Raw genomic sequence first — 23,637 nt, forward strand, 5'->3', positions numbered from 1 at the left:
AGCGCGCGCACATGCACATACACACAAACACGTGCGTGCACCTACATGCATGCGCACACACATGTACACACACAAATGCGCGCATGCACACATGCACACACACGCATGCACTTACCCATGCACGCACATGCACATACACACAAACACACGTGCGTGCACACATGCATGCACACACACATGTACACACACAAATGCTTGCACGCACACATGCACACACACGCATACACTCACCCGTGCACTTCATTTCACTCACACTGAACTTGCACGGAAGAGAGGTACTGACGGCTCTTAACTCAGTGATGAAGACAAGACTCATTAAGTTTCCCGAAGACCCCGCAGCTTTGCCCAGTCCGCTGTCTACTCTCTCCTCCATGGGCCGCCACAGTCCCTGGCCTTGTAGTCCCAAGAGCCTGCTGGTGAACACAGAGCCTGCAGTCCAGGATGGGGTGAGAAGCTAAGAGATCATCTTGTCTCTGCCTAGGATAGGGTTCGTCCTAATTGCTTGCTCAGGTTTTCAGTCTGCAGGGACCGCTTGTCACCAGCTGTACGGCTTGGAAGTCAGGTTTGCCAGCTGCCGGTACAGGGATTTTAAACCTGGCTCCTGTGTTCACCAAGTGACCTCTTTATACATGCTGAGGATGAGGGTATCCAGATGTCCAAAAGGGGCCCTGGATATCTCCACCTGTACCTGAGCAGCTGGAAGGAGCCACAGCAGGCACTCCTGCCAGCTCGGACATTCCAGAGTGAACACCATGGAATGTGATCCACATGACAGAACATTACATGGAGCCTCTCTCCTTTCCTTGTTCTCAGCTCATTTGTATACCCCAACATGGAACACAGGAGGACTGGGGATATTTCCCGTTCCATGTCAGCCCACACTTAGTGCCCTTTTTTCACTGACACACCCCTGCACACACGAGCAGGGGACTTCCATGGCCCCCTTCCAGTCCCGTGTGACCACGATGCCTCTCCTCTTTCTCCTCAGTATCCACAAGACCTTCCTGAAGCTCTGCCCCTCAAGGAAGCACTATAAGGAGGCCACACTGACCATGGACCAGGTCAGCTCCCTTCCTGCTCTGAGGGTGAGTCCCAGATGAGGAGGGGCTGAAGGTATGGCAAGCACAGAGCTGGCCTTCCATGTTGAGTGTTGAAGGGTCTCATCTGACTGTCATTCCCAGGGGCTCTGGGATTTCTAGGAAAGGGGCCCTTCAGGACATGGCCTTCACATACTTCTCACTTATTTCTGTCTCCCCCACCCCATCAAACCTGGCCAGACAGTTGTTTTGACCATTGCCCTCTCTCAGGTGAGGACAACCCAGCCGGGCTGTGAGAGTCACCCCAGGTCTCCCTGTTAGAAGGTGGTAGCCCAGCTGGAAGATCTTACTGGCCTGTTCACAGGCCTCCTACTCCCAATCCCATTAGTCCCTGATCTGCCCTTTGGGACTCACCATTTACTCCACCCCTCAGTTACCCAAAGACCCTTGTACCTTCTTGTTCTTTCTACTGCCCTTTGTACCAAAGACTGGGGAGATTAGAAACGTAGGGGAATCCCACACAGGACCACCAGGAGCCATGGGGCTCCTTCAGGCCCTCTGCCCAGCCTTCTTCTGTCCTTCTTGTCTTTTGTTCATGTTATATCAAGACTAGAACTCTTACAGAGAGGTTGAGAGCATCCTCAGGTTCTCCCGTGAGAAGCTGAGAGGAGAGAGTCGGGGAGCCTGAGCCTGTCCCCTAGCCTGCCTTTGTCCATTTCTAGGTGTTTAAAGAGAACACTCTGATTCCAGCTCTTCCATTAATTCTCCCTCCCTCCCTTCCCCCCTCCCTCCCTTCCTCCCTCCCTCCCTCCAGCCATCCATTTGTCCATCCATCCATCCATCCATTTGTCTGTCCATCCATCCATCCATCCATCCATCCATCCATTTGTCTGTCCATTCATCCGTCAGTCTATCCGTCCATCAATGTTGTCAACCTTCCCAAGGCAGGAAGCTCCTCAGGCATATCTGACCTGCAGCCTGACAAGTGCAGCCAATGACAGTGTTGAACGAAGTCCCTCACCAAACCCTAACCTCTCCTGAAACAGTATGAGTTTTGTTTTTTGTTTTTATTTGTTGGTCTGTTTTGATTTTGGCTTTGGCATTCTGAAATACATGCAGTTCTTGAGTGTGACGTTTGTGGATGACTACGTCATTCACAATGTCAAAGGCTAAACACACTGCAGGAGCTACCTGCCTGTTTCCCTCTGGCTTTCTCTACTTTACCAAGGCTGAATCCTATACTCCGTATTCCCAGGACAGACAGACAAGCCAGTGAGTCCTCAGTTTCCCCCTATGAAAACTGGGAGGAGTGGTGGGGTGGAGGCTGCTGGCTCCCAACACCCTACTACTCTCAGCACTGCCACCACACTTCTCGGGTCCTTAGGGACAGTGGCTTGAGACTTTATCTGCTATGAAGAGGCCCTGTCCTTCCCCAGGGCAGCTTGGCCAGGCCCAGAGGTACACAACAAAAGGACTCCCCAGTCACTCTGAAGTTTTAATTAAAATTTGTTCACGGTTTGTGAGAGTCAGGGGTGGGCTGACAAGCCACAACACTCAGACTTCCGCAGATGTCATTTGGATCCTGGCGGAATAGTGATTGGAGCCATCATTATGCAGAGAGGGCCACACCTTCCCTCTGTCTGGAACAGGATGGGCTCTGAGGGTAAGGCTGCCTCAAAGATGAGGCCTAGGGACCCACGAGGAGGAGCTGGCTACTGAGTGAGGATTTTTGTAGTTATTCAACCAATGCTACATGATCCTTCCTAAGTGGCAGTCACAGCCCTCAGGTGCAGAGGTGGCTGGGGAAACCAGTACCCAGATGGATTTGAAGTATAAGGATGGAGAAGGTCGAGGAATGAGAAAGTGTGGGCAGGAGTAGAGCTGCCTAAGGGCTGTGTAAATTTTCAACAGCACAAGGAGATACGTTCTAATGGCCAAGGCTGCACAGGGAATGAGCCCCCACCACCAAAAGGAGCCAAACAGGGCATGCCAGGAGGCCCTTGGCAGGGGTATTCTGGCATATGCTTGGTACCAAAGGGAGCCTGGACTAGGTGTCTCCTCGGAGTCTGTAGCTCTGGCTCTGGGGTGAGTCTTGTTCTCTTCGGGATCGTCCTTCACAGTGTATCCCAGACTTTTTATCCCGAAACTAAAGTCTATTTTCAGCATGGACTGGAGATACCAACCTCCAATTTTCCCAAGTAAGGACATTCAAAAAAAAAATGTCACCCCTAATCACCATCAAATTCACTTTTAAAATATGTTAATTTCTGCCAGACCTGATAACATATGCCCTAATCCCAGAACTTGGAGCTGAAAGTAGGGGGAATCAAGAGCTCAAGGCCAGCCTGGGCTACAGGAGATCCTGTGTCAAAACAACAGCTATACACCACTAATTAATTAAACACACACACACACACACACACACACACTCACAATCGCACCCCGGGAACAAGAGCCTTGGTGGAAGTTGTTATTGCTGTCATTGCCTCCCTTTTTGTCTTATCTTTCTCCCTTTGTCATCAGCTGTCAACCACTATGTCACTGGCCTCAGGCTGGACTGAAACCTACATTCCTGTCCCCTACACTCCTGTCACCTTCTGCATCTTCCAGTCTTGGGCAAGTGGAGGAACCCTGCAGCCCAGGGATGGGAGCCTTGTTGCTCACACTACCCAGGACCTTTTCCGGGACAGGCTTGGAGAAGGGGGGGGGGCAGGGGAGGCAGGGGGGTGGGGAGGGAACTTTAGGGATTGGTTTAACTTGGTTAGGGGACTTGGATGGTCTGAGAAGAATGAAGCTTTGTTTTCTTAATTTGGGTTTCATCATGGAAAAAGCGGGCTGGTGACTTAGAGAGCAAGGCACGAGAAGGTTCCCGGTAGCAGAGATAGCCGGAAAAGCCTGTGGACACAGACGCCTACTGGTTGGGACACTGCGCCCCTTTTCCACGTGGGGTTTTATGCTCTGTTTGTCTGCTGTATTTGATGTCTTTAAAAGTCAATTAGCTCAGTGTTTCTCTTCCTGTAAATAATGATCTTGCTTTCTGTAAACACTGTGAGTGTGGCATGGCGTGACTCAGGTTTCTGGTTTCCTGGCCCGGTGCCTTTGTGTCCACCTGGGATAATGGGTGGCAAAACCTGAGAGAAGACAGAGCAGTCTTAGGAGAAGGGTGGGGGGACGGCTTACGCCCTAGCCAAGCCATCTGCAGCCTCTCCCTGTCCCCCATACCCAGGATCTCTAAAGAGAACGTTAGGTTACTCTTCTCAGCCTCTGACCCTCCTGGAGGTAGGTGTCTAGCTCTCTACCCTCCCAAGATGTCCCATGAGTCACCCCCACTCCCATGACTTCCCAGTGTAGTAATCGGATAATTTGAAGCAAAAGAACATTGGCATTGGGTAGTCAGTCTTTTTGTTTTTTTTTTTTTTTAAATAAAATACTTGAAGCAGGCTACTTCACTGAGAATTCAAGAAGTTTATTTAGTTCATTTCTGGAAGCTGCAGGCTGCAATGAGGGGCCTCCCCTTGGCTACATCCCACCACAGCAGGAGCTCTGGCTGTCTCTCCCTCTCCTTTGAAAGCCGCTAGAATTCACTCACAGGGCCCCACCTGAATGATTTTATCTGATCTAATCACTTCCCCAAAGCCTTACTTCTGGGCTCTGAGCTAGGATTGCTTTCTACTTCCTCCACACCATTAACATAAAGCTTCAGGGATTAAACTCCTTCAGTGAGCAGAGATGGGAGACAGCCACATGCAAACCATTGGCAGGTGTCTCCGTCACCACGGGCCGTGTACTCTCTTCGGAGCTAAGCTGTGAAATAAGATGTGACGAGCTTTCCTTTCTGCACATTTTTGTTGGTTTTTTTTGGATATAATAATTGTTTTTGCTTAGTTTTCTTTGTACATATCATTACCTCATCACCAAGGCTCTACCAATTGTCTTCATCGCCAAGAGCGTTCAGAAGGGAGGGGTTTCTGCTTCCTTTTCTTAGGGAACTTTTTCTTGGTGCCTTGTACTTGCTGTCATTGGGAGAGGGTTGCACTTTGAACGCAGAACATGCCAGCATCCTAGATGTCATTGCTTCCCCATCCTTCGGATTCCACATCTTCTCCCTTCGCTCCTGTGCTTTGGTGGAGCATATCCTTTAGTAGCTTTCTGATAAAGAACACTGGGAGCTAAGTGTTTTGTGACCCCTTACACATCTGAAAATGTCCTTATTGTCCCTTTACACCTGACTAAGCATTTAGATAGAACTGGATTATAGATTGGAAACCATCTTCCTTCAGGATTTGGGAAGTATCACTTGATTACAGTTTAGCTTTCACTGTTATTAATGAGCTATCCAAAGCCTTTCTGTTTTCTGATTGTGTGTGTTGTATATGTGCATGTGTGTGTACATGTGCGTGTGTGTCCATATGTCTGTCTGTGTGTGCATGTGTGTGCGTCTACGTGTATGCTTGTGTGTGTGTGCACGTGCGCGTGTGTGTGCGTGCATGTGTGTGTCCTGCTTTTTTTGTTTCTTCATGCTCACTTTCTTTCTGAGAACATGTTCTCATTCGTTGGCTTTGTGGTGTTGGGATTACAGGCACATGCAGCCATGCCTGGCTTTTTAACCCGAGAGCTGGAGGTTCAAACTCAGCTAGCAGAGCAAAGGACACTTACCCACTGAGCCGTCTCTGCACCGTATTGTTTGGGTTAGAATCTTTCATTGGTCTGGGGCTCATCCCTAAGTCTAGGCTGACTGTCCTGCCAGCTCCAGGAATCTGCCTGTCTCCACCACCCCAGAGCTGGGATTGCAAGCATGGACCACCACGTCTGGCTTTTTGACAATTGACTCTGAGCCTCACACTAAAGTCCCTGTTTGCACTACAGACACTCACCATCTCCTTTCTAGACTGCTCTCCTTTCTAGACTGTGTCTTCAACCACAATGTGGCTTTCACTCGCCCCCTTAAGCGTTTGATTTCCAGGAGCTCATTTGTGTTCTGTCTTCTCCCTTTCTTAATACCCTCCCCGTCTCCTTCCCTGAATGCAGTCATCGCCTCTGATCCTTTCCTTTGAGATGCTTTTTGCCATTAGCTGCTGTGAGCCCTCCCTTTCATGCCAGAGGCCTTCCTTGGATATCTGGTAACCGTTTGCTCATAATGAAGAGTGCGAAATGGTTGCCAAAAAACTGTTTCAAATCTTGAGCCCGTGGGTGGTGTCTGTCAACTGGAGTGCCAATGGAGAGTGAGTTGAAGGGGCCATTTTTCGGAGGATTCCCTAGAAACACGGGAGTGTTCTTTGAGCCAGCATCCTAGAGCCAAGTTGAGAAACAGGCTGGATGAGTCTGAGTTTAACATCCACTTATTCGTTCACTTCCCAGCCTTCAGCAGTGTCTGGTGTCCCCCAGGCGCTAATTGGCTCTCACAAGCAAAGCTTCCCTACCTTTGGTAAGGCTGGAGATGGTGTTCTCTCAGCACGCAGTGCAGAAGGCTCCAGAATCCTAGACGCTCTGAGACACTTGCCACCAGCCGTCCACATGGACTGCCTCTTTTTCCAGCACTACTAGGGCGTGCAAACCCAGAGCCTAGAGGGTGGGCTGTTGTCACCTTTCCCATTGTGGGCTCAGGTCTCTCTCTGCTGGTCACTCACAACGTGTTTGTTCCCCCATAGGTGTGCCTGTTAACTGCCAGTCTCCTCTTGTAATCTGTGTTTGTTTGTAGCTCTGAGAAATCCCTTTGCATTGCGTTGAGTGCCAGAGGGCGTGAAGCTAGGTGCAAATGTCCCCTGCTGGAGGGGGGGGGGGTAAAGTGAAGCATCACAAATGCCAGTCTCGCTGTCACTCCACATCTCCCACACATGGTAGCTATTGCACAGACTTTTGTCATCTCCTCCTGACTCCACACCTGCCAAATGCTCCACTTGGGTGGTGTTCTCAGAGCCCCATGCCTGTATGGTCCTCATTCTGTATGGTCCTCCTTTCCATCCTCGACCAGATGCCCAACAGGCCACTGGGATCCTCTCTCACCTCCAGGAGGGCTCTACCCAGGGACCCCTAGGGGTGCTGCTGCAGCTCTCTGCTTTCACTATAAGATAGGAGGAACCATGGATGAGGGACTTTTTTTCTTTTCTTTTTCATTTTTGGTGGAGAATGCCTGATGTAGAAAGGCTCACGTGCATTTCGCCCACTACACCCGTAGTTGGCTGTGCACTGCGTGCAATCTCTGGCCTTACAGAGCCTCTTGTTGGGAGCTCTGGGAAAAGGGCAAGGAGGTCATCAGTTACTTCCTCTTTGCCAAGCTCAGTGTCCAGATTGTAGTGCCCAAACGTGGTGCCCTATTAGTCTATACAGCTTGCCTTGTGGGCCTGGCCTCTTGCAGACAGATCAGGCCAGACACACCTCAGACATTCTCCATGTGTGTCCTTTCCCACGTCTTAGGGCCTAAGGAAAGGCTTTCTGGGGACCAGGCAGGTCTCAGGGCGGCACACTCTCCCCTCCAGAAGAGCTTCTTAATATGTCTTAATATGTCCTGGGACCAGGCCAAGGCAGTGGCTGGGTACTCAGAGAGCCTGCAAATAGACTTTGCTAGTGGCCCCTGCTAGGCTGATGCATGCCCCAGCCTGGCTAGAACCCTTGGCTTAGTGCAAACTGCTACCGTAGGTGGCCATCTCGCTTCACCCTGCTGGGTCTCTGGGCTCCTTTTCTAGGGGAGATGGCTCAGGTATGAGTGATTCCTCTAGTCCTCTGGAGAAAAGTGGGAGCAGGAGGAAGCTGGGATCAGGATGCTAAGGGTCTCCCTGAATATTTAGCAACTGACTTGCTCACAACCATCTCATGGTGGCCACTGTGCGTGCACAGCCTAAGGCAGAGGGGCCTTCACAAGTGAAGTCAAAGTTGGCAGATGAGAAGGGACACACAGTGTGACAGTGCCCCCTCCCCTTCCAAGCATGGGCGGTGTTCACGCTCTATCTTCAGAACATCTCCAAACACTGAGAAACACGCCATCAGGGAGTCCCTAGATAAAGAGCTGACAGGACTCCCCTAACACTCAGGACAGCCCAGGGAGTGTTATTGTCATCCAGCGAACTCGGCAGCAGGAGGGGACAGCTGGGCCCGGTAATAATCCCTAGACTGTATTTAGGCCACTGTCCTGAGCCCCCCTCATCCTTAGCTATTTTTCCTGGCACGCTATAAAACTAAATTTAAAACATCAACAGATTGGATGGGTGCAACAATCCCAGTGCCTAGCCCATATGCCTGACCACTGCCCTGGGTCATATGGTTGCGAGCTGTTTCCCAGGCTGCCTGTTTGAGTCTCATACTCTTGGAGGCACTTGGATACCTACAGACAAGGAAACTGAGTGGTCGAAAGCCTGACCCAAGGCCATCTAGTTCCCCAAATACACTTGACACAAGCATTTCATTTGCTCTTCTCCATCTTCCAGGGGAAATGGCACCAAAGTGGGTGTGCGTATATGCGTGTGTAGGGAGCAGGAAGCAGGAAGCAGGACGGGAATGTTATTGGCCTGGGTGGCTGCTGATTGACTCTACAGGACGCCTCCTCAGGCAGGAGGTCACATTTGTGTGTCTCTGTGTTGTCAGGGCTTCTACGTAAGTCTCCATATGATGGTAGCCTCCCCGCCCTTAGCACCCAGTCTCTCTGGCTCCTGGGGCAGGCCTGGGAATTGTCTGATTCCGGAGTCCCCAGACTGGGCTCCACCCCTAGTACCCAGACTCCTGAGTGGGGCGAATGTTCCACTGAGAAAAAAAAGAGAGAACAAAGAGCCTGCTGGACTCCCAGGCTCCCACCCTGAAGCACCACCTCCAGGGGCCTGAGGTCACTTGGAGCTTTCCACCCATCCAAGACAAGCAGCTAGATCTCAGAGATAAATAAATACTAGGGGTCGACCAGAGACCCATTGCCTCTCCAAATGAAACCCGCAATCTTGGTTTCTCTGCTCCCTCAAGGGCTGCAAGGCACGGTCTACTAGGCAGAGCTCAGGCCAGCTGGCTGCTCCAGTCCAGCCCCTAACAGTCCTGAAACTTGAGCTGTGCCCAGCAGGGTGTAACTCCTGCCTCACCTCATTTAATCTACAAGGTAACTTTGAGGAAGAAGTAGTTCCCTCCTTGCCAGTAGGGATGATCAAAGGGGTTAACAGCTCATCAGTCCAAAGCAGGACCGAAGTCAGTCTCAACCTCCAGCGCCTGCTCCTCAACCCCCCCCCCCCCCCGCCCGGCCCCAGTGGGAGGGTCCAGGCTCCCTGATGTCGAGTCAGAGCTGGGAGGGCAATTTGGCAGCTGGCTCACTCCCTGCATTTTCAAGCATCATTAGATCTTTTTTTCTGACAACTTCATCAGTTAGCAGGGCTTGGAATTGGCAAAAATCCTTATTTAGACATTCAGCCAAAGAATTAAGGGGTTTGTTTCAGAAAAAGCTCAGTGCTGTGAGAGACCATCTCTGTTCTGGGCTGAGCAGCAGCACAGGGACAGGTCTGACATCCGGGCTTGGCCTTGCCACTGGCACCCAGCTACGCGAGCACAGCACTGGTCTCCCCCAGGCCTCGGTTTCCTCAGCTTTCTGGTGGATCCATTCCTACCTCCTACTGGGCATCTCTCCGGAGAAATCAAAGGGAAGGTCTGGGTTCTGGGTTTGGCTTTTCTCCTCTGATTTTCCTCAGTTGGAGACGGGAAGCCCACAAAGATATCAAGGGCCACTTTTCCCTCATTCCCTCTGGGGGAGTTTTGTACCATGTAGCCAGTGAGTGGACCCAAGAAGAGGGTAATGGATAGAATTTCCCACAACCCACCTAGTGCAGTTGCTCGGTTCATCTTTCGCCCGTTTTGGAGGGGGAGTAGAAAGGTACGTGTTTTCATGTGCACAGAGTTCAGCCGTTCCCATGTCTCCTTCCACGTCACACTTTAATGTAGCATCTCAGCCACCCTGGGATATTGCCTGCGATTACTGTCTCCAGAGAGAGCTGGGGGGAATTGGGGCACGGAGTCGCTAAGTGGCCTGCCCGCAGTCAGCCATCTAGAATCCAGCAAAGACCAGAATTCAAATCAGGACGTCTGTCCAGGGTCTAACCATCCTCGCCGTTTACCACTTAGCGCTTCCTGGATGTTTCTCCCAGCCAGGCCCCTGATTCTCTAATGATTCACCATTCCTCAGTTCCTGAGGGCGGAGCAAATTCTCTGTCCTCTGAAGACCTAAGAGGCATTTGGTATTAGAGGGGAAAAAAAAGAAAACATCTGGGCAAAGCATTGAACTTCTCAGTGCCGTTGCCTTTAAGATGGGAGCGATGCCTCCTCTCTTTCCATTCACATAAGGATCCTGTCACACTGAGTGCATCGCTGTGCCTGCTGCTCCCAGGGAGAGGCTCAGGAGTTAGGTTGGGATAAGTACCACGTGGGAAGGTTGAAGGAACAGGAGGCCACATGGAGGAAGGCTCTCCCCAGGTATCTGAGGTGGCAGGGGCAGCCTGTGGCCAGGTTAAGACAGGGATTGTATGTGTTGCCTGTGTGTATGTGTGCATGTGTGTATATGTTGCCCATGTGCGTGTTGCCTCTGTGTGTGTATGTGTGTGTGTTTGTGCACATGGGAACATGCACACTCGCCTCTGTGTGTGTCTGCATGTGTCTGTGTGTCAATTGCCTGTGCATGAGTCCAGTACGCTATCAACTGAGAACACAGCAGACTCCTCTTTCCCCAGTGCTTAGAACACACAGTTGAAATTCTCTTGACTAAGACTTGGGCCCACATTCCCAGCAGTACTGAGGGACAGGGAGTTGAGAGCCTGAGGAGGGGCCCGTGGACCTGGAGGTTTGCTTGTCCAGCACCCCAGGCCCTGTCCTGCCCTCAGAACACAAGATAAATAAGTTCTCCTCAGCTTTTCAAGAGTGCTGGTCCCTAGGGCCTTCTCAAACCACTGGCTGGAGGCGCTATTCCCCTCATGTCTTTGCTGATAACTTCATTTGCGCCCCCAGAGACCTCAGACTGGTTTAAAAATAGAAAAAAATAAACAACATTGTTCCTCATGCACCCCCCTTCCCCTTCAGGCTTCCTAACGAGGTGCTGGCTGGGCCCGCCAGGGCTCTGTTCCCAGGGTTTTTGACCCTCTGCCTGCTGCAGCCTCCACGGGGACTAGACGCCCTGCAGCTCTGACGGGCTTCCTGGTGACCTGAGCCTGATGCTAGGAAGAAGGACACACCACCTGCCATGTGCTATTGGTCACATCACCCTACCCAGACGGGGGCGGGGGACATCTCCCAGGTATAGAGGGACAGGCTCAGCTAAGAAGGGACTCCCACTTTTGGCTCTGGCCTCAGCCCCTTTCAGAAAGACCAGAGAGCCCACTTTTGAGTACCGGCACCTCCTAGGCAATTCTGGCGTGCCGTTGGGCATCCTGACCTTCCGCTGGCACTCTGGGTCACACCTCAGCTTGCTCCTTCTGAGAAACAGAGCAGACGGGAGCATCTCAGCCCACCTCAGAGGGCTTTCTGCCGCCTGCAGGAGACGTGGTCCTGGGAGTGAGTGGAACACGCAGTCAGCAGTCCTAGAGGAGTGGCCAGAGAGGGAGGCTGTGACTGTTTTCTGCGGTTGGCAGACCCACTGTGAGTCTCCCACCTCCCACAAAAGAACTGGAGAGAAGTTATTTGTCCCCAAAAAGTGGAGGAGGGACTCAAACCCCTCCTAGTGGGAAGGTGACAGAAAAATCATGGTATTCCACCGCAGAAGGACTTGAGACCATAACTGCATGAGCTGGCTGTTGTCCTGCAGGGGACCAGGCTCCTGGTGGGCACCTTAAACTTGCCCTGGCAGTTGGTGGTGAGACTTGGAGCCAAGGTGATGAAAGTCCTTTGGTTTCTGAGAATCCTGCACCTTGTTCAGCTAGCTCCTGGGAGAGAGGCCACCCTTTCCCTCACTCTGCCTGAGGCCGAGTGTCAGAAGTAGATGGTGGCTTAGCTAGTCAAGAACTGAAGGAAGAGCCTGTGGCTATGGCACAGCTCCTCAGGTGGCAAAAAAAAAACAAACAAACAAAACAAAAACACCATTCCCCATTAGAAATGACTTTTCTCTGGAGGTGGCTAAACGCTTCTGCTTCTCATTGTCCCCAATTGCCATCCGTGCAAAGCCTATCTTTGTCCTGTCCCCTACCTCCCATAAACTGGTACCTACAGGGGGCAGCTAGGGGAAGAGCTAACAAGCAGCTCTGGGGCATGGACTGGCTTCCTCTCTACAAAGCAAAACCATGTCTTACCAGCTGCCAGCAATGGCCTCCGGGACAAGAAAATTGTCCAGACACAGGACAGCTGCTAAAGTGGTCCATTCTCTTCCCCCGAGTGCCCACCTCCTTCAAAATGCCCCTTGGGTACCCGGGGGGGGGGAGGGTTATGGGGAAATGGGGAGAGACTGCCTTCTTCTGGGTGGGGACCATGAGATGGGGACCAGCACAAGGTCCAGTACGGCTCCCAGAACACTGTAGAAAGCATCAGAACTGCTAACTGGTCCTCTGCCTTTCACCGTTGGGAATGTCTCTGGAAAGGTATAACACAGAGGCTCTGAGATACAAATGACAGAAATGGGTCACATTCCAATGACCTTCCCTCTCACCAAGTTGTTTCCTCAGCAAGACTCCAGTTCTGGCTGCCACCCTTACAAGGCTACCAGGAGGTTTAGGGTCAAAGGCTTCAGCCTGAGTAGCTCTCACAAGCCGGCTTCCCCACCCCACCTTAATATACCAATTAAAGACACAAATGATAGTGAAAAAACGGGAAAGGAGATCTATTCAGTGCAGTGGCCTTGGGAAGTGGGACAAACAGGTTTGGTGACTCCTGAGATTTAGGCTTAAACAGAGCAAGAGGTGTGGAGAACCAGATAACCCAGACAAGGTGTGGACCTTGCTTCAGCTCCACTCCCCACTCCCTGCAGCATGAGGCCTCTGGGGGGAAATTCTAGTTTCTTATATCCCATTCTTTAAATAGTCTGAGAGCCAAAGGGAGGGACCAAGTGTCTCTCTTCAGAATACCTTTGCTCCTGACAGGATGGGTACAGCAGAAGGGGCCAGCCTCTTCCTGGGTTTGAAGGTGGGAAGTCCAGCCCTGCCTAGCCCAGCCTTTGCTTATGAGCAAATGAAGCTGATAATCAGCCAGTGGGAAGGGTAACAGGTTCCCAGAACACCTGTTGTTTTCTGGTTTGTTTTTAATTTGTTGTTAAGAGTAGTGTGTCAGTAAAACACAAGCTTTAAAGAGGAAATCAATTCCTTGGCACCCATTAACCACAACACAAATTTTCATTTTCTATTTTCTCTTGCCATCGTTTTCCCCTGGTCATGCTTTATTTTGCAACATGGTAGATGTGCCTAGATGCAATTTTATTTTGTGTTTTTTCTCCCCATTAGGCATAAATGCTTTTTTCATGTTGCTGAATAGCCGGCGTGATTGTGGTCTGATGGCTGCATAATTGCATTGGGTTCTAATTGACCAAACAAACCCTCCCCTCACGGGCTGAGCAGTAAGGCTCTTTCAAGGGGTTAGTTATTTTTCTGCTACTATAAATAACATCACAGTAAACATCCTCATGTATTATTTTCTTCATTTTTTGAAATTATTTTCTGAGTCTAGACATCCAGTTTCTCCTTGGAGGCAGTGAGTCGACAGGGCTGTCCACTCCAGGAACTAGAACTAAGTAGTCATTAAAATGAAAATTGCCTCGACTATGTAGCAATATGGGAAAACATTTATGCCTTGTGTGGGGAGGGAAAAGCACAGAGTGAAAGACTGGGGTATTTAAACATCCTCAACTCAGATCAATGTGAGGAGAGCGAGCATTGTGGCACGTAGCTAGAGACTTCTCTCTAAGTGGCCATGATGGCAAAGGGTCTTTCTGCACACGGATTTTCAATCCAGAGCTGAGTTTTTATTGTCTCTGATCCATTTTCTCCACTCCCTCATTATGGCATAATGAACAAGAACGTTCTCAGATGTGACAGTGTTAACAGGGACCCAGAACTGAGCTGGGGTCCACAACTTCAACATCTCCTGCTGTGTAGTAGGCCCAGTCTAAGTACCCTGCGTCACTCGAGCTAGTACTGGAGGAAAGGATGCAGGAACTGTGTGTCTGGGACAGATTAGCTCCGCTGCCCACTGCACTCCGTGCTGGCACCCACTGGACACTTGCCACTTCTTGCCTGATCCCCCATGAACTGGTGTGCTCAGCCTGACACCACCACACATGTTCCAGAACATGCTGGGAAAGTATGGGTCAGGTAGACTGGGGACCAGGTTCCCAATTTTCCCGTTTATCGCGTCCTGCTCCTTCCTCCTTTGCGCCTTGATTTTCATAGTCAGTGTAAAGTACCCGTTACTGCCTGGGTTTCAGTAAAAGTAACAATAGGAACGCACATTGGGGCAGCGCCTGGGAGGTAAATCTAGAAGTTAGAGTTTCTTCCTTTCCTTGTTGTCGATCTTGGGCCAGCAGGAGTGGGGAAAAGGCAAGGTGGCCAGAGGTCTGAGTCAACAGCTGGTACCAATAAATACCCAGATAGCGATGCCCCATGGTTAGGCCCTTAGTGTGCAGGCTAGCTTCTGTTGACTGGACATAAGCTGGAGTTATCTGAGAACAGGGACTCTCTCTTGAGAAAATGCCTTTGAAAGATTGGCCTGTAGGCGAGCCTGTGGAACATTTTAATAACTAGTGATTGATTTGGTAGGACGGTGCCCTGGCCAGGTGGTTCTGGGGGCATAAAAAAGCTAATGGAGCAGGCTACGAGGAGCAAGCCAGGAAGTAGCGAGCACTCCCCCATGGCCTCTGCGTCAGTTCTCGCCTCAAGGGTTCTGATTTCCCTAGATGATGGACAGCACGCTGTATAAAGACAATAAGCCCTCCCATCCCCAAGCTGCCTTTAGCCACAGCGTTTATCCCAACAATGGGCCACAAAGACACATCAGTGATAAAAACGAGCTTGGTGGGAGTCTGGTCATGAGGCAGGGTGGGGAGAGGACAGATGTGGTGGCCAACACCTACGATCCTAGCACTTGCGAGGTGCAGGCAAGATCCTGAAGATATCAAGAGCATCCGAGGCTACATGCCTAGGCTCGAGACCAGCAAGGTTTCATGAGACTCTGTCTCCAAATGCAAAAAAATAAACAACAACAAAATCAAAGAAACACAGATAAACAAAGGCACCTGGAGGGGCTATTTTCCATCAAGGACTAGGGTGCAATTCCCAGTGTTTTTTATTTGAATTTTGTTTCAGACAAGGTTCACTCTGCAGGCCAGGTTAAGCTCCAACTTGAGACAATCCTCCTGCCCCCATCTCCTCAAGGATTGGTATTATAGGTTTGACCCACCTTGGCTAGCCCACTTCCATTGCCATCTGTTGATTCACAAGGAAATCAAAACAGATCACGTCTCTTTTGCTTAGACCTACCAACCAAAGGGGTTTATTGTGACACAGAGACCTACATCTTACAGAGTTTACAGTGGCATGTCCCAGGGTGCCCTGGGACAGGTGACCCCAGAAAACTGCAAAAGCAATGGTGCTGCCTTCTAGATGCTCTGCCTGGGGGTTTGGGCACACTAGCCCAGACCAACAACTTCCTGAGCAGCAAAAGGCCTGTTCAGGAAACTTCCTATGAATAGGCTGGCCTTTGGCAACTGGTTTCCTCCCAGTACTGTGTCTCCTGGTTTGAATGAACTGCCTGTGGACTACAGGTGCAAAGTGTATTGTAAATGATTTTTATATTGGCCGTCCTGGGCTTTGTTCGTATTTTCTTCAGAAAGCCGTAGAAACTGTCATTAAGCTCTCGGCCTGTACCATAGGAACTGTCCCCATTCACCTCACAATGCAACACTGCTAAAACAGAGAAACCAGCCCTGCAACTAGGGCACCAGGAGCCACCTGCTCTGAATGAGACCTGGAGAGGCATGGAGTTGTAGTGGTGTGAACCTTCTCACCCCATTCCGCACTTTGTGGGCTGCACGCCGTCTCTCCATTAATTCCACACTTTGTGGGGTACATGTCCTCTCTCCCATTAATTCCTCACTCTGTGGGGTACACAGCCCTCTCTCTCATTACTTCCTCACTTTGTGGGTACATGGCCCTCCCTCTTCCTTGCCTTTTGTGCTTCCTCCTGGGGGTAGAGGGCACAAGGGACGGAGAGGAGGGGCTCCTCTTGCTTCTCCTTATGTCCTTTCTGCCTCCACTTCACTTTCACCCAAACAAACTCTTGGCCTCTTAACAGAGATTCATAAACACTGCCCTAGACAAGCTCTGTAGTAACCACAGAGGTCTGGGGAGAGGTTGGGTGGCTGCGAAGAAGTGTCCCATCCTGAAGGCTTGCATCTATCCAGCCCTCACCCCCTCTCTCTCCAGGCTCTGCCCTCCTCCCCTCTGCCCCTCTGCCCTCCTCCCCTCTCTCTCTCTGGGCCTCCTGCCCTCCTCTTAGGCAGCAGCTGTTTCCCCAGCAAGTCCTCCAAGCAGAGGGTCATCCCACCCCCAGGACCCACCCTCGCAGGGCCAGTGGCTTCAGAATGTCAATAGCAATTGTTTTCCCACTGTCTTCATAATTAGATGAAACGGCAAAGCTATAGCACTGAACTAGAGAGTCATTTCCACAATCCCAGCACTTTATTGGGTGTTCTGGCAGAAGGCAGCCAACAGCAATACATTTATTTATTTCTTAACTAAATGCGGTAAACATCGGAAAGAGAGAAGGAAGGGAAAGGAATGCCTGTCATGTCGCAGGGTACGTTTGAAGGAGAGCCAGCTTATCAGAGGTGAAGTTAATTGCAAACAAGAGCACACAGAAGGAGCAGGGCACCCGTGTGACAGTCAGTGTCTTTGTGAGACCTGATTGTAAAATGGGGGCCCCGGTGTAGGGTGTCTGGGCTGAACCAGGGTTTTCAGGCTGGGTGTCTGCCCTGTACCCAGAGGCACTTCCCCTGCCCCCAGCTCTGTCCGGCCTTGTGGGGTAGCGGCAGGAACCACCAGTGTAATCGACCCAAGGGCACCCTAGATTTTGCCCATTTCCTGGTATTGCGATGGTCACTGGAGCCGTCTGTGCTGTCTGATCATTGGAGAATGCCTGTGTGCCAACTGATAAAGGCTGGCTCAGAAGAACCACTGTGGTCAAGGAACTGGAATTTCCATGGCAGCACCCTTTAGGCTCAGAGCCGCCCGCAGCAGGCACAAACCTCTGTGATTCTCTGCACAATGAAGCAATGCCCGGGCAGGTATGAAATCATGAGTGTCGTCCTGGCATGCTGGCTTGATTGGCACTCACACCACACACTTCTGACTTTGACAGGGTGACGGTGACACTGACAGGGGACAGGCAGCGTGGGCTGGACTTACAATGCTGTGGAACACTCATCGAGGGACTGCCAGTACCAGAACCAATATGGTCTCATGCAAACTGCACAAAAACCCGAGAGCAGAGTTCTGATTCTGCTTCTTCTACAGATGGGGAAATGGAGAGGTTGTGTGGGTTACCTGAGATCACGTGGCTTGTTGCTATGTTATTACCCAGAATCTTGAATATTGTTTAATATGCTGTGTGACACCGTGAAGTTGACTTATTAAAAATGCTGATAGAAGCCAGGAGTGGTAATGTGTACCTATAATCCCAGTACTCAGAAGGCCGAGGTGGGAAGGCTGCAAGTTCCAGACTGGCCTGGGCTACATAGCGAGACCTAGCCTCTAAAACACAGGACGTGCAAACAGACACTTAGTTAAGACATATGGAAGGCTTGCTGTTCTTGTTGCTAATAGATGTTGGTAATCAGGCCAGGCAAGGCACACTGGTTTGCTTGATTTCTTTCTTTTATCCTTTTGCCTGTTCAAGTTGTACAAACAAAACACTGAAACTGTATAATCTGGTTAAAAGCTGCAACCTAAAAAAATCTCGTAGCTATCAAATTAAAAGGAGCTGGTGAGATTGCCCGGTAGGAAAAGGGGCTGCTTGTTGCCAAATCTGATGACCGCGCTTGATCTCTCGGACTCACATAATAGAAGAGGAGTTGTTCTTTGCACTTTGTATGTGTGCAGTGGCGCATGCGCACAAGTGTGCGTGTGTGTGTGTGTGTGTGTGTGTGTGTGTGTGCGTGTAAAAATAAATGTAATAAAAAAACTTATACTATGCTGACTTTGGTAGCATACCAACCCTTGAGAGACAAAGACAAGAGGATCAAGAATTTGAAGTTGTCCTTAGTCATACATCGAGTTCAAGGCCAACCTGGACCACGTGAAAAAATATTTGTACTAGCATTTTGGAGACCGCCCACTTCTAGAACCTCTGCTTGGTTCACTAGGAACCAAGTCTTCCACAACATAAAGCCCAGCTTTTGGATGGCCTCTGCAGACTGAGGGTCTTTGACCTCCACGTCAGGGAAGGTCTAGGGCAGATGGATCTTCTGGAAGGTTCCTTGGGGAAGCATGACATATCTAGGGGCCTGGAATCTAGGAAGAGACTGAGCTGGTGGCTCTGCGCCAGGCTCAGGCCTCGTGAGTCCACGGTTGTTTAATAATATTTAATGTTTTTACTGCTCTGCTCTCGTATTTGTTCCGTCAGTGATCTGCCTCCAGCTGCCGGCAGGACACATCCCCGGCTTGTCCCTGCCAGCCCATCTGTTACCAGGAGACAGCGCTCACAGGACCTTTAAGAAGGGTGAACTTTTGTGGCACAGATCAATGGGAATGAGGCCTGGGGACCTGGCTGTAGAAGAAGGGTGTCCACCTATGTCAACTTCATCCTCTGAGTTCCCACTCCCTTCCCTGAAGTGGGCATGCAAGGTCATGCAGAGTAATCCTGGCCTCTGGGGGTCTTCGGGGTTCCAGTCCAGTTCTGCGTCTGTTCTGTACTCTGTAGTTCTACTCTTCCTGCGGAAGCTGAGTATCTGGGATGAGAGGCAACCACGAGGGGCCTGGAGCAGGAGAGAGCCCTTAGCCTCACCCTGTGTCCTCTTCCCCTTTCTAGGGTGTCTCCAGGGATCTGGCTGCATCTCCTCCCTGATCCCACCTCAGTCCTGCTCTCCGCTGGTTCCCCTCTGAGGCTGTTTGTCTGTCCTTCCTCTCAGGACACGCTGCCTGTCCTAGTTCGTGCCATCACGCATTGCTGTCTGCAGTATTTCAGCTCTTCAGAGATTTTCCCTTCCACACTTTCAGTTACCCATGGCCAACCATGGCCTACCAATGGTGTTACTTACATGGGCTGCAAACAAATAGTTTTTGTTTTGTTTTCATTTCTTAAAAAAAAAAATTGTGTCTCTGTGTGTCTGTGTGCACATGGGTACAGTTGTCCCCGGAGGCTGGAGTTGTTGGATTCACCCATGTCAACGGAGTTCCTGGAAGTTATGGGTGCTGAGAACCAAACTCAGACAGACCCTCTGCAAAGACAGCACAAGTGCTTAACCCTTGAACCATCTCTCCAGCACCCAGAAAAGAAAAGGTTCTTATGTTTCAAAGAGTGCGCCGTTTCCGAGTAGCCTGGTGGCATCTTGCTTTCCAGCCAGAGACGTGATCTCCCCTGTGCCCGGTGTGCCCACACTGTGTATGCTCCCTTCCTGATGAGCACTCAGCAGCCGTCCCGGGGATCTGAGCAACTCGAGGAATCAGGGAACTGTGCAAAGCGTCAGTCCTAGCTTTATTTTCCCTGTTCCTTGATGATAAGGGGTTGCGGTATTTGGTTTAGACCTTTCTCCCACATTTCGTGTTTCTGGGGAGACTCTGTAAGTGCCAGGAGCCTTGTGGAAGAGGCAGAGGTATCTCCCCCATCATTGCGGGACCCCCAGGATCTAGTTCTATGACTCACGCTTACACACTTGCTACAGGGACTTGAGTTCAGATTAGGAGCTTTGCTCAGGCCCGCAGAAGAAGTGGTATTTTCACTGCCACTGCCTTGTCTCTGGAGCCCCTAACAGCTGAAAAGGGATTCTGGGTAATGCCTTGAGTCCACATGATTTGTTCGTAGAAACATGATTTTGAGAAAGTTTCTTGGACTTTAATTAAATAGCTGAAGGATTTAGAAGCTCTGTTCAAAAAGCAGCCGCAAGGCTCTTCGAGGCAGTGACACATAGCTATGGTCCAGTTATTCCTGTGAGCCCTTTCTCATTGTCTAATGGAAGGCTAGGGTCTGTCCTGCCACCTGTCTGCATACAGCAGGCGCTCACTTGTGTTGGTTGTACGAACTGACCATGTGGGTCTGACCTAACACTGCCACCTTCTGGTAGAACTGCCCTGGTGCTGGAGGGCTATTCCCAGGTTCAGCTCAGGAAGTAGGAATCCCTCCCGGGCAGAGGTCCATGGAAGGGAACCCCACACAGAAGCGTCATGGAGCTCCACTGCTCTCAGGGAGCACAGAGCTCCATCAGCCTGTGGCCCCCATGCCACTGCTTCTGGTAACAAGCTCTTCCATTCCTCTGGGACAGTGACATCCCAGGAAGCAGATAACTCAGAAGTGGCATGATGATGGGTTCCCATCCCCTGGCCAGTGACCCCAGTGGCCCTCTCCTGCAGTGGACAAAGGACCTGTCAAATGCTCACTTCAACTGTCCTTTCCTTTCTACTGTCAGCGCTAATTTCCCTGCGGGCACCGTTTTCACCAAAACCCACAACTCCGGATACGCTTTTATATTCATCTAGTTCAAAGTTAGTTTCTCTTTTTTTTTTTTTGAGGGGTTCCAAGAGGTTTTCTTCATTATTGATTTCTAATTTAATTTAGTTATGGTGAAAGGACGTAGTTCATATGATTTGTGTCCTCTTAAATCCAGTGACTTGCTTTTTATCCCAGAATCTGGTCTGTTTTGGTCCGTGTTCCAAAAGCACTTGAAAAAATAAATGTATATTTTCTGTGAGAGGTAGGAGCTTTCTAGAAAATGTCCATTGCATCCAGTTGGTAGAGAGTCTTTATATATATTCTTCATGACTTTGGGGACGATTTACTTGTTCTATCAATTATTGGCAGAAAAATGTTGGCATTTTCAAATGTAATTGTGGATTGTCTCTTTTCAAAGGAATTTTCTGGTGTATGTCTCATTTCTGGTGGCCTTTACCCCTTTGTGTAGATCCAAGTTTCTTTCTGGTGTTTTCCCTCCGCTTATTCTGTTTTACTTCCTGGAATGTTTTTCCCTAGCTCTGGTCTGTTGCTACCAAATTCTCTCAGCTTTGTTTGTTGGGAAGAAATAATTCTTGTGCCTTTTCATGTCTGGAGGTCATCTTTGCTAGGTATAGAATATAGCAGGACAAGAATCCCACTCCCCCCCCCCCAAGAATTAAACAATAGTTTTATTGTCAACTGATCTTCCCAGACAAGCAATATGGTGTCATTTTATCTTTGTTCCTGTCTAGGTCTTCCTTGGCTCTGGAAAAAAAATTTTTTCCCTTAGATCTTATTACTAGTTCTTAGCATTTGGTTTTCCTGATGAACATCTAACTGTAGAGCGCCTTGAATGTGTGCGGTTACAGTTCACAAATCACTTCTTCTCTAATGCTGGCTTGCTCGCTTTGAGATAGGGCTCAGTTTGTGGCCCACGCTGGTCTCAAACCCCCGGGTTCAGGCAACCCTGCTGCCTTAGCCTCCCAGGTAGCTGGGTTTATAGTATGTGCCTCTGAGCCCAGCTTCCTCTCCCGCTAGCACATCGAGTGTGACAGCAGTTGTTTTACTGTCCATGGCAGCTCCATCATTTGTGTCCCGTTGGCCCCTGTTTCCATTACACGATCTTTTCCTACTGATGTGGTTCTTTAACGTTTGGCACTTTTGCATGACTGTCTTTGTGTGTGTGTGCGCGCGTGCCTGTGTGCTAAATATTGTAAATTTTCTATTCTAAGTACCTAGTGCTGACGTTGTTCATACATCCTTGAGTTTCATTCCAAATGTGGTTTGCTTACTACAACCTTTGCTCCTGGAATCTGAAGGCACATTCTCTTTCCTTCCACCCAGCCCTTGTCCCACAGAACCAGCACACCTACCAAAACCAAGAAATCTGGAGCGTGGGAGCGTGTTCAGTTAACAGAGGGCTTGCTTTACAGGAATCTGAGCTCAGGGCCCAGAGCCCATATTAAAAGAAAAACTGGGCACTCACATTGGAAAAATTGGAAAAAATTGGAAAAACACAGAGAATATTAGCTAATAGCCCCTGGGCAAAGGGTGACACACAAATCTGTGATGCAGTCCATGTTAATTTGTCATCCCAGGGCTGGAGAAGCAGAGGCAGGCAGATCCCTGAACTCCCAGCCTAAAGGCCATACCTGCTTGGCATATTACAGGCCTGTGAGAGACCCTGCCTCAAACAAACAAGGTTGATAGTACGTGGGAGTGACAGCTGAGGTTGACTTCTGACCTTCTCAGGCAGGCACACACATGTGCAAGCAGTGTGCACCTGCAAATGCAAGAGCACATTCCCTGATGTCACCCATCAGCATTAGCTTTTGTAGTGCTCTATTTACATACAGAGTTCATTACATTAGAGTTCACTCTAATGCCCTGACTATCACCCCTGGCCTCTGCCCCCTTGCTTATTCGTAACTTATCTGCATTGTAACTAACCTACCTGCAGCTTATCTGTTGAACCCTGGTGTAGTCTCAGAATGATTAATCTGCACACCCCTGTGAGAAACAAACGCCCCTGGACCCCAGAGTACTGTGTGGATTACTTATTCTCTTTGCCTCTTTAGAATCCAACTGAAACTCTCTTTCAAAAGTCACTCAGTCAGTGTTTCTTTCTCTCTCTTTGCCCTTTCAGTGAGTTTTTGGCACCTGTTTGCGGTGATCTCACCTGTTGCGGGGCTGGCTTTCCTCCTGAGCTCACTGCTACCCTGCTGTTAACGGCTTTTAATTTGCCGCCGGTGAGAGCGCACGCCTGTGGTGCGTACGCGGTGTGGGGTTGGTGGGGGGGGGGAGGAGGGATGGCTTAGTGGTTGGAAGCAAACACTGATTTCGCAGAGGACCTGAGTTGGGAGACCCAGCACCTTCTTAGGCAGCTCACAGCCTCCTGTAACTGCAGGGGAACCCGACACCTCCAGCCTGCACATATCCACACACCAGCAGACAAGAATGCACAGAGGCCGGACCCGCCCCCTCCACCTCGGCACCATCCAGAGTAGATCCTGCACCCTGAAACTTTACTTGTGAAACCCCTTAAAGTTAGTTTCTCCTTTCTCAACCAATGGCTATCACTCTTCTGTTTCTCCATCCCTATAGTTCTGCATTTTCCAGAATAGAAGGACTCCTTCAATATACAGCCTCTCCCTCCCTTCTTTCTTGTACCTTTCTCTCCCCCTTTTCTTTCTTTCTTTCTTTCTTTCTTTCTTTCTTTCTTTCTTTCTTTCTTTCTTTCTTTCTTTCTTTCTTTCTTTTCTTTTCTTTCTTTCTTTCTTTCTTTCTTTCTTTCTTCTTTTTCTCTTTCTTTCTTTTCTTCTTTTCGTTCTTTTCTTTTCTTTCTTCTTTCTTTATCTTTTTCTTTTCTTTCTTTCTTTCTTCTTCGTCTTATTCTTTTTCTTCTTCTTTCGGTCTTCTTTCTTCTTCGTTCCTTCTTCCTTTTTCCTTCCTTCTTCCTTCTTCCTTTTCCTTCCTTCCCTTCCTTCCTCCTTCCTTCCTCCCCTCCTTCCCGCCCTTCCTTCTTTCTTTC

At 49.8% G+C, this 23,637-nt stretch overlaps 1 protein-coding gene and 1 non-coding gene across 2 annotated transcripts in view; both read left to right on the forward strand.

Annotated features, from left to right (window-relative positions):
- Window positions 1-965: 965 nt before the first annotated feature.
- Cib4 (calcium and integrin binding family member 4) overlaps window positions 966-23,637 on the forward strand; it is a 45,437-nt gene continuing 22,765 nt past the window's right edge. Inside the window, exon 1 of the mRNA XM_042054557.1 lies at window positions 966-1,085. Within this exon, the coding sequence (XP_041910491.1) occupies window positions 966-1,085 (120 nt within the window). The remainder of the gene's footprint in view (window positions 1,086-23,637) is intronic.
- LOC119808537 lies at window positions 22,088-22,192 on the forward strand. Its single transcript, XR_005284469.1, has one exon. It is a non-coding gene; the product is annotated as a U6 spliceosomal RNA (small nuclear RNA).

This window comes from Arvicola amphibius, chromosome 2, assembly GCF_903992535.2.
Source record: "Arvicola amphibius chromosome 2, mArvAmp1.2, whole genome shotgun sequence".
NCBI classification, from domain to species: Eukaryota; Metazoa; Chordata; class Mammalia; order Rodentia; family Cricetidae; genus Arvicola; species Arvicola amphibius.